The sequence below is a fragment of the Pseudophryne corroboree genome, chromosome 5, assembly GCF_028390025.1.
Source record: "Pseudophryne corroboree isolate aPseCor3 chromosome 5, aPseCor3.hap2, whole genome shotgun sequence".
Lineage (NCBI taxonomy): Eukaryota > Metazoa > Chordata > Amphibia > Anura > Myobatrachidae > Pseudophryne > Pseudophryne corroboree.
This window is the reverse complement of record NC_086448.1, coordinates 727,568,512-727,583,171: the sequence shown is the minus strand read 5'-3', so window position 1 is coordinate 727,583,171 and position 14,660 is coordinate 727,568,512. Positions and strand designations below refer to the sequence as shown.

The 14,660-nt window shown below is 39.9% G+C and overlaps 1 protein-coding gene across 6 annotated transcripts in view; it reads right to left on the bottom strand.

Moving 5' to 3' along the window:
* The window catches only part of LRRCC1 (leucine rich repeat and coiled-coil centrosomal protein 1), a 267,597-nt gene that overhangs the window by 145,427 nt on the left and 107,510 nt on the right, over nt 1-14,660 (bottom strand). For 5 of the 6 annotated variants that reach the window (XM_063924032.1, XM_063924034.1, XM_063924031.1 and 2 more), the window contains 2 exons: nt 10,641-10,706; nt 3,352-3,519 (listed from right to left, as the gene is read on the bottom strand). The exons of the other annotated variant lie outside the window; for it this stretch is intronic. In XM_063924032.1, coding sequence (XP_063780102.1) covers nt 3,352-3,519; nt 10,641-10,706 — 234 coding nt within the window. The remainder of the gene's footprint in view (nt 1-3,351; nt 3,520-10,640; nt 10,707-14,660) is intronic. 6 annotated transcript variants of the gene reach the window in all.

Genomic DNA, 14,660 nt, shown 5'->3' with positions numbered 1-14,660 from the left:
CAATGATTCATATATCAAACGAAAGGAAATTTAATGTTGAATTCAGAGGTCAAATATTTGCATTACAAAGGAAGTTATGCAGTGAAAACAACACTTAAAGTGGGAAATCCCTGTGTACTTATGATGTCACTGTCCTATCAGTATTTCGTTGGGTATCCTTTATTTTTCAAGACAGCAGCACAGCGACGTGGCATTGAGCCAACCAATGTTTGGAGCTCTTCCTTATTTATTATGGAGGTGCCATGAGACAATTATAGCCCCAATTAATTCTCTTTTATTGGATGGACGCCTCAGATGTAGGAGTTTTTTTCAAACGGAACCACAAATGTTCTATGGGGTTCAGGTCTGGGCTGTTTCCTGGCCATCCCAGCACCTGTATGTCATTCTCCGTGAACCACTGTTTGCATATCTGTGCAGTGTGTCAGGGAGCTGAATCCTGATGGAAAAAAAATGGGGCATTATCTGGAAAAAGATCCCTGATAGAAGGTAGAAGTTTTCGTTGTAGGATAGTGTCAATGTACTTTCTGCTGTTCAGTGTGCCATCTATGACATGAAGGCGGCCTACAGCATCTGCTGTCGTACATGCCCAGATCATAACACTTGTAGGATTCTTTGTTGTCGCTTGAATGCAATCTGGATGTACCTCTTCCCTGATGCGACGTCTCGCATATTTTCTCCCATCACTACCAAATATCGATATCTTAGTTTCGTCACTCCATATCACTTGTTTCCACTGACCTTCTGTCCATGCAATGTGTTCTTTTGCCCACTGTATTCGTTTCTGCCGCTGCTTTTTATTCAGTAATGGCTTTTTTTCGGGGAATCCTACCTTTTAGGCCAAACTCCGTTAGTCTTCTCCGTACCGTTCTTGCACTGACAAAAACACCAGTTGCACTCAGTTCACTGCTAATGGCCGCAGATGACATCCATCTGTCCCTGACGCAAATTTGTTTTATTCTCCTATCATCAACCGCTGTTGTGCACTTTTTCCGGCCTTTTCCTTCCTTGTTTTGTATTGATTGTGTTTTCTGATAACGTAAACAAAACTTTCGTACTCCTGATGTTGTCACATTCCCACTAACTTCTCTCACAATTGCTGCATACAAATTACCATTTTCACGTTACACCACAATCCTGGATCTCTTCCTGGGTGACCAGTCACCACTTTGCCTGGACAACATTGATGTATTTATTTTTTACACCGTCAACAGCACTAAACAATATACACAAATATCCAACCGTAATTGCACTTCAGTTACCAACTTTATTCTGCAAAATGAAACAGCCAAACTGACCTTTCCCACCTTTGAACATGACCTTGCACCTGCTCATAAACAACGATTCCGATTGGCTGGTAGTAGCTGTTACTACAATCCGGTTCTTGAATCACACGCATCTGTGCTTCTTTGTCTGACTGAAAGTAGCATAACTTCCCTTGTAATGCAAATATTTGACCTCTGTTTATTGTGTTGAATTCAGCATTAAATTACCTTTAATTTAATATATGAATCAGTGCACTGCGTGAAGTATAACAGCTTTTATAAGCATTCAAATTTGAAAAACATTAAAATTTCAAAAAGCGGCCACACATATATGCACCTTGACAAAGGGGAGGCTGTGCCCCGAAACGTTGGAGCTTTCATGTTGCTGTTTTGATACATAAATTGACTCACTTAAATCTCTGAGTGCCGCGGTATACTTTCTACTATGTGACACCACTGAAACTGAGGGCACCGGAGTCCAGTACCTTATCTGTGGGAGTGCCGGCCTGAAGGAACCGTATATATATATGACAAGGGGTACCCTACGGCGCTATGTGGATATAAACTAAGCTGCACCTCAGAAAGAACCTCCTGTTAGACGAGGCTCAAAAAATAGAAATATGGATAAAAAGATCTGAGGGCGCTACAATATGGTACTGTTGGTCACATCAATCTGAATAACATATAAAGCATTAGGAAATCTCAGTTTTTAGTATTTAATGCATAAAAAGCTCACAATAATAAAAAATCACAGTGAAGTTATTCCAGATGTTAACTGATATACATTCAGATAATACACAATTCTGTTTCGGCATAGGTCCAAGATGGACTTAGTGTTAATCACTATCTTTTGTTCACAGCATATGGCGAAAGATGGATACAGTACTTGCATAAACCCAACGCGTTTCGTCCCTTTCTGGGACTTCCTCAGGGGGTATACAATCTAAACAATAAAATACAGTAACCGAATAAAAATTCAGGCCAACTGACTATGGGCTTATATCTAATGTACATATACATACCAAATGCCAGATATTTTGGAATGATCCTGAAGGGACATGGACCTCACTGTGTGTATCAGTAAAAATAGGTATAAAACCTAATAAATAAAACAGTGCATTTATGAGTATGGGTTTTTTTACTCATAAAATGCACTGTTTTATTTATTAGGTTTTATACCTATTTTTACCGATACACACAGTACCATATTGTAGCGCCCTCAGAACGGTATATATATATATATAAAATACAGATTATATAAATGCAGGAAGGGTATCCCTTATCCAAAATCGCACATTGTTGGGTCCCATACAGAGATAATGACATATATATTATAAGTATAGATATATGTAGATATATAATACATATGCCACTATCTCAACAGTATGGGACCCAAAAATGTGGGATTTTGGATAAGGTATATTCAATCTGTGTGTATGTATATATATATATATACACACACACATATATATATACATACATACATACATACACACATATATATATATATATATATATACACACACATATACACACACACACACACATATATATATATATATACATATATATATATACATATATATATATATATATACATATATATATATATATATATATATATATATATATATAGTTAGTAGAAATGAGCGGGTTCGGATTTACTCGGTTCTTAACGCCAGAATTTACACCAGTTCGGTTCACACAGTTCTGAAAGATGAGTGGCAGAAAGTATTTGATCATCTGGGATCCAAAATGATCTGCAGCCTCTGAACAGTAGCATTGTGTACCACTTATACACGAGTACGTCAGCATAAGTCCACTCCTGCCTGGTGCCCTCTACTTCTAGTAAAAAAACAGACAGACTGTAATATAATAAGAATATAGGGGGAGAATTATCAAAGCTTGGAGAGAGATAAAAGTACCAACAAATCAGCTTCTGTCATTATACAGGCTGTATTTGGAAAATGAAAGTTAGGAGCCGATTGGTTGGTACTTTATTTTATCTCATTGCAAGCTTTGATACATTTCTGCCCATCGTTATTTTGCTGTAATTATAGGAAGTCATTTCAATGCAAGTGCTGATTACCTGTTGTGTCACAAACAGGGTTGCCTTTCTCATCCTGCTTTAATGTAAGGTAATGTAAAGACTGGAGTCCCACCATACTGTGCGCTACATGGTCTATGCTATTAATGCAGTTACTATGGAGATAAAGGTGGCGGAGTTTGTGGTTCCAACCATGCAGAGGAATTAGTCCTGGAAAAAAAAAGGACACATACACATAACATCAATGGCTGCAACGCCGTTCGCCGTATCACATACAATTACAAAGGGGAATTTTTATTTTTTATTTTTCTATTGCTCCCTTCCAAAAGCTTTTTCGTTCCTTGTACTTTCAGACTCCAATTAGAGTAATCTGTGAAAACACTGCCAGTTATTGGTGTAATTCAGCTGTGGACCATACTGTATCTACTGTCAGCTTCAGCAATCTGTACAGCTCAGTGGTAAAATATAAATGCAGCTTGGGCCATTGCAACATGCAAGCTATTACATTTGGCCCAATATGCCACTGCTATCCATTACCCAACATCTATGTGTTATGTTCCTTACAACTACTGTACTAAGAGACAAATCTAAAGGCCAGAAAATAAATAATCCAGTAGCACATGCTCCGTTTTCTCACCATAAATCGTTATTAAAACACGGTGACTGGTAAAATATTAAAGCTATACTACAAGACTCCCAGCCTGAAACACTGGTGTTGCCTGGAGCCATGCGCAGTTACAATTAACGCATTTCATAACAATTTTTTGAACAGTATCTGCCAAGTTTCTTTGTAGAACTGTGAATGGGCTTAGCACTCCAGCACTGAGACAGCTCTCAGTTTCTCCACTTTTTCACCCTCCCGACCTCTCTCACCTTCATGAGCTCTCAGTTTACTGTATGAATAACCTAGCCACACGGAGGAGAAAACAAAGAATGAAAACAGAGAAACAACCCGAAAAACCAGAACCTGGAGAAACAACCAGAACATGTAGCAAAGGTCAGGACAGGGAGGGATCACAGTGACCCCCAGATGGACTACCAGGAAGGGATTTTATGAATGTAAAAAAATCTAATTGCCTCTATCATCAAATCTTGGGGACAATTCATGGATTGACTGCGGGATTTCACAAAGCAAGCCAATAAAGGAGGAGGACGTAAAATTTCATGAAGGCATGCACAGAGGACCAGGTAGCCACTCTGCACTCAGCAAGGTACCATGGCAAACCGACCAAGAATCCCTGACGGCACAAGTGGAATGAGCCCAGAGTGAAGTGAGAACAGGCTTAGCTGAGGTGAGGTAAGCTTTACAGATGGTAATCCACCGAGCAATGCAATTCTTAGATGCTGCCAACCCAGTTTTGAAGCATTTATCAGCACCAACAAAGAGTCCATGCGTCTGGTAGAAGACATATGATCTATGTAAATCTGAAAAGTCCAACAACGTCCAAGAGAGCTAATGATGAAGAATGAGAAGGCAGAGAAAGCCCACAGCAAGGCCAGGAGAACGATATCCTGATTAACTTAGAATTCACCTTCGGCAAATAGAAAGGTTTGGTCCTAAAAACCAACCTATCCAAATGAAAAATGACAAAAGGGGGCTTACAAGACAAGGCAGCCAATTTGAAAACCCTTCTACCAGAAGCAATTGCTAGAAGAAAAGTGATCTTTAAGGTAAGGTATTGCAACTCAACAGTCTCCACAGGCTTGAAGGGAGCTTTCTGAAGGGCGTCCAATACAAGATTTAAATCTCAAGGCGAAATAGCTGGGATGTACAGAGGCTGAATCCGAAGCACCCCCATGAAGGAAAGTCTCTACTTCCAGAATGGCAGCCAAACGCATCTGAAAAAGGATCAACAAGGCTGATACCAGAGCCTTGACAGAAGAGTGTTGAAGGCCCTGTGTCAGACCCTCCTGGTGAAAAGATATTGTAGATGAAAAACAGCTGCTGAGAGTCCCGATCATTCGCACCAGACAATGTACAGTTGCCAGACTCCATAGATCTGGGAAGTTACCAGTTTACAAGCCTGGAGCATAGTCTGGACCACCAGTATAGAAAACCCAAGAGCCCTCAAGATTTGGGTCTCAAGAACCATGACAAGCCAGACAAGCTAAATCTGGGTGAAGGCAGGGGCCTTGATGGATTGTTTTGTCGCAGAGGAAGATGGTAAGAAACCTCTGCCAGCATTCCCTGAAGGAAACAAACCAGTAACGTTTTATTTTACATTACTATCCCATTTCTCCCCATCTTTTCAAGTTTTATATGGATTGCTACAGACCAATATTTGTTTTGCAAATTAATCTGTAAATTGTAAAAAAAAAAAAGTCTGTCACAGCAAGTCTGGCAGTACATTTAGACTTTACTAACAAGAAATTAATACTGCGTTGGCCCGTGGTGGCTGTGTCAACACATTTTTTTTTTTAGCAAACTAGTAACCCCATCGACAAGGGGCGTCGCCCGATAACCATGCAATAACAGCCACAGGTGGTGGGTCTCTTTGCCACAGGTTCCCAAGCTTGAAATAGGATTTCTTTGCCACAGGATCCCAAGCCTGAATTTGGGTTTCTTTTTGGTTCCCAAGCCAGAGCTTCATGGCGCAGAAAATGTTTCATCAACACTCACCACAGTTGCTGGTTGCTGTATTATAAAGAAAAGAGTGTGCTCAATCTCCACGCACCACTGTTTGAAACATGTAGACCCTTCACCTTAATATAAAAGCACACAATGCTATATACTAAGCTTTTAATGTCCAAGTTCTTTTGTCAGTTTGTTCACAATGATGAACTTTTGAAGATTTCTTCAGTTCCAAAAGTCACGTTTTCTGAAAGGATTGTGTTCCAAACCAGTGCTTGATAACAGCGGAATGGAGAGCACAAAAAAATAAAATAATAGTGCAATAGTAAAAACAAGACTGATGTTTTAATAATAAATTGCACTTACAAGAATATAGAATTTGATCGCATGTAAAAACCCAGTCGCACATATAAGGTACAGCAAAGCAGCTCACTGGCGTCTACCTGAAGGTCTCCAAGAGATAACGACGGCCTCAAAGTATAAAAAAATGAGACAATGATCGTGCAGTATTAAAAACAAGGCTAATTGTTTTAATTAAGTTGCACTTACACAAAGATAAATTTAAAATCGCATATAAAAGCCCAGTGGCACATAAGGACACAGCAAGACAGCTCACAAACGTCTGTAGATGGTCTCCAAGAGGTAACGGCGGCCTCAATGCCGGTATTTGAAGTCGTCAGTCCTCGAGGTAACAAGCAGCGTCCTCAGGTGTCCAAAGGGTACGAAATCCACAGCCACACTTAACGCGTTTCGGATCACATAGGATCCTTCATCAGAAGTGTGATAAGAGTCCATATTGTAGTCCTTTTAAAGACCTCCTAATTGTATAATTCACAAAACATGTGCCAATCGATTTAGGTGCACTTCCTTCCGGCGGATCTTCCTCCAACCGGAAGTTGCGTGTGCGTTCCAGCGTGGGTTTGTATCGTTAGTTTATCAAACACACAAAATACACAAACTATTAGAGAGTCAAAAGTAAACCAACTCTTCAAACTCTCTATATACAAATTACATAATTAAAAAGCCGTCAACAGATACTAGTGCATAATGAACAAAAGAGGAATCGTCTGAATACAATAACGTCTATGCGGATGTGACGCGACCAGGAAATCCGGTATGCGTTCCAGCGCCGGTTTGCGTTCCATTGTCCTTTTCTTCCGCAATACCTATTACTTCTTTTAATTGAAGGATTTATTTTGCTTGGGCGATCATGCGCATTCCGGCGCTGGCTCACACTGCACAGACAGACCATTCAGTAAAATAGCAATCTAGGACACAAAAAAAAAATTATGTAAGAGTTTTGACATATAAAGGTCCTAACACAAATAAATCTAGAAAGGGGAGCATGATCCAGACACCAAGAGTTAGGCACAGGGAAATATAACCTCGTGATCTTAAACAAGAAAGCACCCTAACTCAAAATCACTATTCATGCCTTTTGGAGCCAGGGTTTTTAATTGGTAAATCCATCGGGTTTCTGCCATTGCTAGTCTTTTATCCATATCCCTAGTTCTAGATTTTGGTAGTATCAATTCTATTCCATAAAAAGTTTTTATATGACATTCATTTTTTCCATGGTATTTTTTGAAATGGACAGGAACAGTATGTGTCTCAAGTCCTTTTCTAATGTTGTATATGTGTTCCGCCAACCTCGTTTTTAACGCCCGCGAGGTCCGTCCCACATATCGAAGTCCACATGTACATTCGAACACATACACAACATTCCTAGAATTACAAGAGATAAACTGATTAATGGGATATGTTTTTCCATCCACTACAAATTCCTTAAATTTATTTGAATTGCTTTTAACTGTTCTACACATTAGACAGCTCCCGCAACGGTGGGAGCTCGTCGACATTAAAGGATAAATTGGTGAAAAGTAGCCTGGAAACTGATATTCGTCAGAGTATACGTACGAAGGGTTTCCACCGTTGCGGGAGCTGTCTAATGTGTAGAACAGTTAAAAGCAATTCAAATAAATTTAAGGAATTTGTAGTGGATGGAAAAACATATCCCATTAATCAGTTTATCTCTTGTAATTCTAGGAATGTTGTGTATGTGTTCGAATGTACATGTGGACTTCGATATGTGGGACGGACCTCGCGGGCGTTAAAAACGAGGTTGGCGGAACACATATACAACATTAGAAAAGGACTTGAGACACATACTGTTCCTGTCCATTTCAAAAAATACCATGGAAAAAATGAATGTCATATAAAAACTTTTTATGGAATAGAATTGATACTACCAAAATCTAGAACTAGGGATATGGATAAAAGACTAGCAATGGCAGAAACCCGATGGATTTACCAATTAAAAACCCTGGCTCCAAAAGGCATGAATAGTGATTTTGATTTAGGGTGCTTTCTTGTTTAAGATCACGAGGTTATATTTCCCTGTGCCTAACTCTTGGTGTCTGGATCATGCTCCCCTTTCTAGATTTATTTGTGTTAGGACCTTTATATGTCAAAACTCTTACATAATTTTTTTTTTGTGTCCTAGATTGCTATTTTACTGAATGGTCTGTCTGTGCAGTGTGAGCCAGCGCCGGAATGCGCATGATCGCCCAAGCAAAATAAATCCTTCAATTAAAAGAAGTAATAGGTATTGCGGAAGAAAAGGACGATGGAACGCAAACCGGCGCTGGAACGCATACCGGATTTCCTGGTCGCGTCACATCCGCATAGACGTTATTGTATTCAGACGATTCCTCTTTTGTTCATTATGCACTAGTATCTGTTGACGGCTTTTTAATTATGTAATTTGTATATAGAGAGTTTGAAGAGTTGGTTTACTTTTGACTCTCTAATAGTTTGTGTATTTTGTGTGTTTGATAAACTGACGATACAAACCCACGCTGGAACGCACACGCAACTTCCGGTTGGAGGAAGATCCGCCGGAAGGAAGTGCACCTAAATCGATTGGCACATGTTTTGTGAATTATACAATTAGGAGGTCTTTAAAAGGACTACAATATGGACTCTTATCACACTTCTGATGAAGGATCCTATGTGATCCGAAACGCGTTAAGTGTGGCTGTGGATTTCGTACCCTTTGGACACCTGAGGACGCTGCTTGTTACCTCGAGGACTGACGACTTCAAATACCGGCATTGAGGCCGCCGTTACCTCTTGGAGACCATCTACAGACGTTTGTGAGCTGTCTTGCTGTGTCCTTATGTGCCACTGGGCTTTTATATGCGATTTTAAATTTATCTTTGTGTAAGTGCAACTTAATTAAAACAATTAGCCTTGTTTTTAATACTGCACGATCATTGTCTCATTTTTTTATACTTTGAGGCCGTCGTTATCTCTTGGAGACCTTCAGGTAGACGCCAGTGAGCTGCTTTGCTGTACCTTATATGTGCGACTGGGTTTTTACATGCGATCAAATTCTATATTCTTGTAAGTGCAATTTATTATTAAAACATCAGTCTTGTTTTTACTATTGCACTATTATTTTATTTTTTTGTGCTCTCCATTCCGCTGTTATCAAGCACTGGTTTGGAACACAATCCTTTCAGAAAACGTGACTTTTGGAACTGAAGAAATCTTCAAAAGTTCATCATTGTGAACAAACTGACAAAAGAACTTGGACATTAAAAGCTTAGTATATAGCATTGTGTGCTTTTATATTAAGGTGAAGGGTCTACATGTTTCAAAGAGTGGTGCGCGGAGATTGAGCACACTCTTTTCTTTATTGTTTGTCTTTGAGGAGTATTGGGTGACTACTCTCTGTGTGTTCTTCCGCTGCAATACACTGTGTTGTTAACAGCGCACTATTATAACATCAATTTCTCATGGTTGCTGTATTAGCCTCTACCACCTCTAATGAGATGCTATTCCACTGATCCACTTTTGAGACAGCACTGCCGCGTCAGGGAACGGGGTATGTTCAATTCAAAGACCTGGGTGAAATACTGGGAGTCAGCATGGATGTGCAGCATCTTTGTACTCCGTAGGTCGATAACAGGGAGGCAACGGCTCCAAAAGATTTCCTTTGAGCTTTTGACTAGAAAAGGCCTCAGTGTCTAGGAGGTCTTTATGCCACTGTATGCGTAGGATACGTACAGACGTGTTGACAGAGATGCCAGTAATTCCTGCACACTGACCAGCTCGGATGAAATGACTTCTTGGCAGAGCATGATAAAGTTGACTGTCTGCCAGCATCCAGTGAGAGAGCCGTCTATAGCGGTTAGCCACGTAGCAATATCTGTGGGTGATAGAAGCTGGAACTGCTTACACCTGCGACAAATGAACTCTGCAAGAGGTTGCATTGAGGTGGGACAGGTTAGAGGGGGGCAGAGTTTTTAGTTAACCTTTTAGCGCCTATACTTCTGGCCAACTCATCTAACCACAGCAGATTCACGCAGTGTCCCCCAGATTCGATGATAGAGGAAAATTCAAGTCTTTAATGAGAACAACAATTTTTATTCAAAGTGCTGCAACTGATGTAAGAGAAAAATTATTTCTACAGTATATACACTTATCTCAAGATACTTCTGTTTTGAAAGGGTAAAACACTCAGACCCCAATATGGTAAACACTATGAAAGTACAGAGCAGCTCCTAAATGTATACGATGTGATAATATCATGAAGATGTTGTTGTCATAAACCATTACACAAATAGAAATTATGTTGTGTTCGATTACATTAAAGAAACCAACATCTGAATGTCAAGTCACTAATGAACCTCTTCACTGTCAATTCACAATCTAACGAAGGAAATGAGGAAACAGAGGATAGGTAACAACTTACCATTAAGGTCATGTATGCGATTATAAGATAAATTCAGTTTCTTGAGCTCTAATAACTTCTGCAGCCCTGAGGAAAACAGATCATAGCAAAAACTTTGATAACAGGAGACAATAGGTTTTTGAATTATAAAATCATACAAGAAAGGAGATAAATGAGAATGAATAAATAAATAAATAAATAAAGCTTAGGGAAACTAATGCATAAGAAGTCCATATTTGTTGTAAGAAGACTTGGCATGCGTCTGAACAGTAACCTCTTTTGTTTGGTTCATATGCAAACTGCGAGGTAAAATTGACAAATATTCCTAAAATATTATAAAAACTATTTATTTTTATTTACTTATATGCTTTTCTCTGAATCCTATATGCGCTACAAGACTTTAAAATGTACTGTATGCTTAATACTTTTGCTCCTCTCTTCTCAGCACATCTTGTACTCAATTACAGTATTTTAGTAATCAAGCCCCACAGGACAGAAACAGGGAAACTAGAGAGATCATTTGTGAAATAAAGAAAGCAAGCTTTTTCAACAAGTGTTGTCCAATGGGAAAATAAATTAACATACTGTAAGTATAAAAATGCAGTTCTCTCTAAAATCTTGTGGGGATAATTGGTACCACTGAGATATTCCAAAGCTGCGACTTTTGGTGTGTACACTCACAGATTTGCAGTCCACAGCACCTTGTGACTGAAGATCACGTAATTGTCCAAATTTTTTTGTAGAACTTGCCATAAGTCTACACAGGGGACCAAGTGGCTGTCCAGCCAAAGTACTATTTGCACCAACCAGGAAGAACTTACTGGTCTGCCTTGACACTGCAGAAAATATACTATAATTTAAACTCGTCTATTCACGTAAGTGATCCATCTAGCTATGGTTTGTTTAGCAGAAGTCAGGCCAACCTTTCATGGGCATCATAGAGGTAATCACTTTTCCTAAACTCACCTGTCCTACTGGCATATCCGCAAAGACCCAACAACTTCTAATAAGATGTCATTTTTCCACACAAACGAACATGTCTTCCAGACCAAAGATTAACATTGTCTGAACCCCTGCATCAGAGAACCCTTTTCTCTTAAGGATCATGACTAAAACAACCACATTATTCTCTTATGTTAAAATGGAACCTGGGCCAGCAGATCAATCCTCAAAATGAAAATGCCACAATGGACCCACAGACATCACTCATTCTCTTTTTATATTTTGAGAACTCAGTTCAGTATTTCTACCAGCAGAAACAGATGTACCATAGTGGGGGAATCACCTACCTCGCCAGTATACAGGCGGCGGTATGGTGCCCCCGTCGGGATCCCGACAATCGGTATGCTAACCGTATACCGACTGAGCCTATCTGTCCACAATCTGCTTAAAAATATCCTAGTAGCGAGACCTCTCAATGGGTGCTTGCTAATATAGGTGGCCTCGCAATTTGTTTTGTCTAGGTCATGATCCGGCTAGTCTTTTTCATGGTTAGGAAGCTCTTTGAAACTCCATGATGGTTGAGGATTATGAATCTGAACCCTTATTGGATTTTTTTCGCAAGAAGAATTGTAGCGTTTGGTACCAACCTTACTTCTAGGACAAGGATCTGAAACTTTGTTTCTGCTGGGAAACCCAACCAAGCTCCAAAGACTGCCATCGACTGTCACAACTGTCCAGTTCCATATTGCCGAGTCTCTTCAGATGGCTTGCATGTTCAAATGGTAATGCAATGCATTTTGTTTTTCAAACGTTGAAACCATCTACTCCAGAACTGGAGCCAACAGACATTTTACTAGTTATTGTATAGTATATTCTGACTTTGGAAAAAGAACACTTTCTGCTGTCAAGTGTTGAAAAGGAATTCCAGAAAGATCAGACTCTAAGAAGGGATCACATGTAATTCCCTAGTAACCGATAATCCAGCCATAGGCCTCCAGAGTCTGTGCCACACTCAGTGATGTGGCTAAAGCAGATTTGAGGACTCCTCATTGATAAAGAGATCAGCCAAGTAAGGAATGATCATCACACCATGACCTTAGTGAACACACGGGGCAGCTGGCGGACTTCCCAGATGGAACACATAGCCAAGACAAGACAACCGTGGATTCTAGCTACTCTTCATCTTCAGTGCTTTTGATGACAGATCTCAATGAACCTGTCTACCATTACAGAGGGCATAATTCAGACCTGATCGCTAGGCTGCGTTTTCGTGCAGAAGACGATCAGGTCTAAACTGCGCATGCGTATGCACCGCAATGCACAGGCGCGTCGCACAGGTACAAAGCAGATCGCCGCTCAGCGATGGGTTTGTGCAAAGGATCCATTCGCACGTGCGTTTGCAAGGTGCTTGACAGGAAGAAGGTGTTTGTGGGTGTCAACTGACCGTTTTCTGGGAGTGTTTGGAAAAACGCAGGCATGTCCAAGCGTTTTCAGGGAGGGTTCCTGACGTCAATTCCGGTCCCGGACAGGCTGAAGTCTTCGCAGCGGCTGAGTAAGTCCTGGGCTACTCAGAGACTGCACAAAATCTGTTTGTACAGCTCTGCTACACATGCGTTTGCACACTTGCAAAGTGAAAATACACTCCCCTATGGGCGGCGACTATGCGAACGCAGGACTGCAAAAAAACCCTAGCGAGCGAACAGGTCTGAATTAACTCCATGACTTCAAAGACTTGTGATTCATAATTTTGGCTTTGACACCAAGGAACACCCGTGAACAGTTGGGTTTAAATGATGTCTTGTAAGGCCTGATGTGTCCTTTAATCTACAAAGAAAAAAAAAAAAACATCCAGCTACTCCAAAAATGGAAGTCAGGTTTCGTTCAACCTTTGCAGAACAGATTCTAAAACTGCCCTTGTGGCCAACCCACAAATTACATTCCTGTATTCCTCACCTTCCACTTAGCAAAAGCTCTGAGATTCAGATAGTTGCCTAGATGGAACCAGGACCAAACTCTGATGCAGAGTTCTCTCTAAACATGAGGACTCTCCCATTAGATCCTGCACTGAGCTAGCAAGACCGATTCATCTGGGGGTGTTGCTGGTACAAATTCAAAATGGCCGCAGTGGGACATTCAAAAAGTGCAAAAAAACCCTGATATATAACAAAACAATCCAAGCTGTGGGCACTCTAGCAAAGAGGCTACAGAAAACGGGCATAAAAACCATGAGAATACATTTTAAAGTCTGTAAAGCCCATTTATTTAGTGTCCTATTTAGGACCAATTTAGATTTCTACATTGACGTAGTACTTGGTCAGATATATAAATGCAATCAGATAGAATTTAATCAGATATATAAAATTCAGTTCATTACCATCGTGTACAAATATTGAAAACTCCAGGGGGTACATTTACTAAGATAGGAGATCTATTTGAGATGGGATGTTGCCCCTAGCAACCAGATTCCAGGTATTACCTTCTAGAAGGTGCTAGATAAATGAGAAGTAGAATCTGATTGGTTGCTACGGGCAACATCCCATCTTAAATAGAACTCCCATCTTCGTAAATTTACCCCCAGGTGTCAAGTCAATTTATAACTCAAAACATCTATTCTGGTAAATTATATATTTACATTTGCTGTACAGCAAATTATTATTTCAAGCTATCAGCTATTTGTTTTGCAAAAGAAGGCTAAAAGAACTTGCCTGCAGCCTCCTTTAGGCCTCCTGTACACTCATGTTTACTGCGTATTCAGCTAGCATAATTAATGCATGTGTCACTAACAAATTTGACATGTATTTTCATTGGCGCAAAAGGAAGTCTGTACTTTGATTACAACTTTAGCTCAAACATCTTTTGCTTTTTAGAATCTCATGAACCACATTGTGTTTTAGTTTTTGCTGTACTTCAATATGTCGTATCACATACATAACGTGTGAAATGGATACTTTCATGCAAAGTCAACTTGTTTTTAAGTGGTCTGAAGGAACATGCACTTAAAAATTCTGACGGCTGTTGCTGTTATGTTTAGGAAATGGATGGCTTATTATAAAACATAGTCTAGTACACAGGTTCTGAAACTTGGTCCTCAGGACCCCA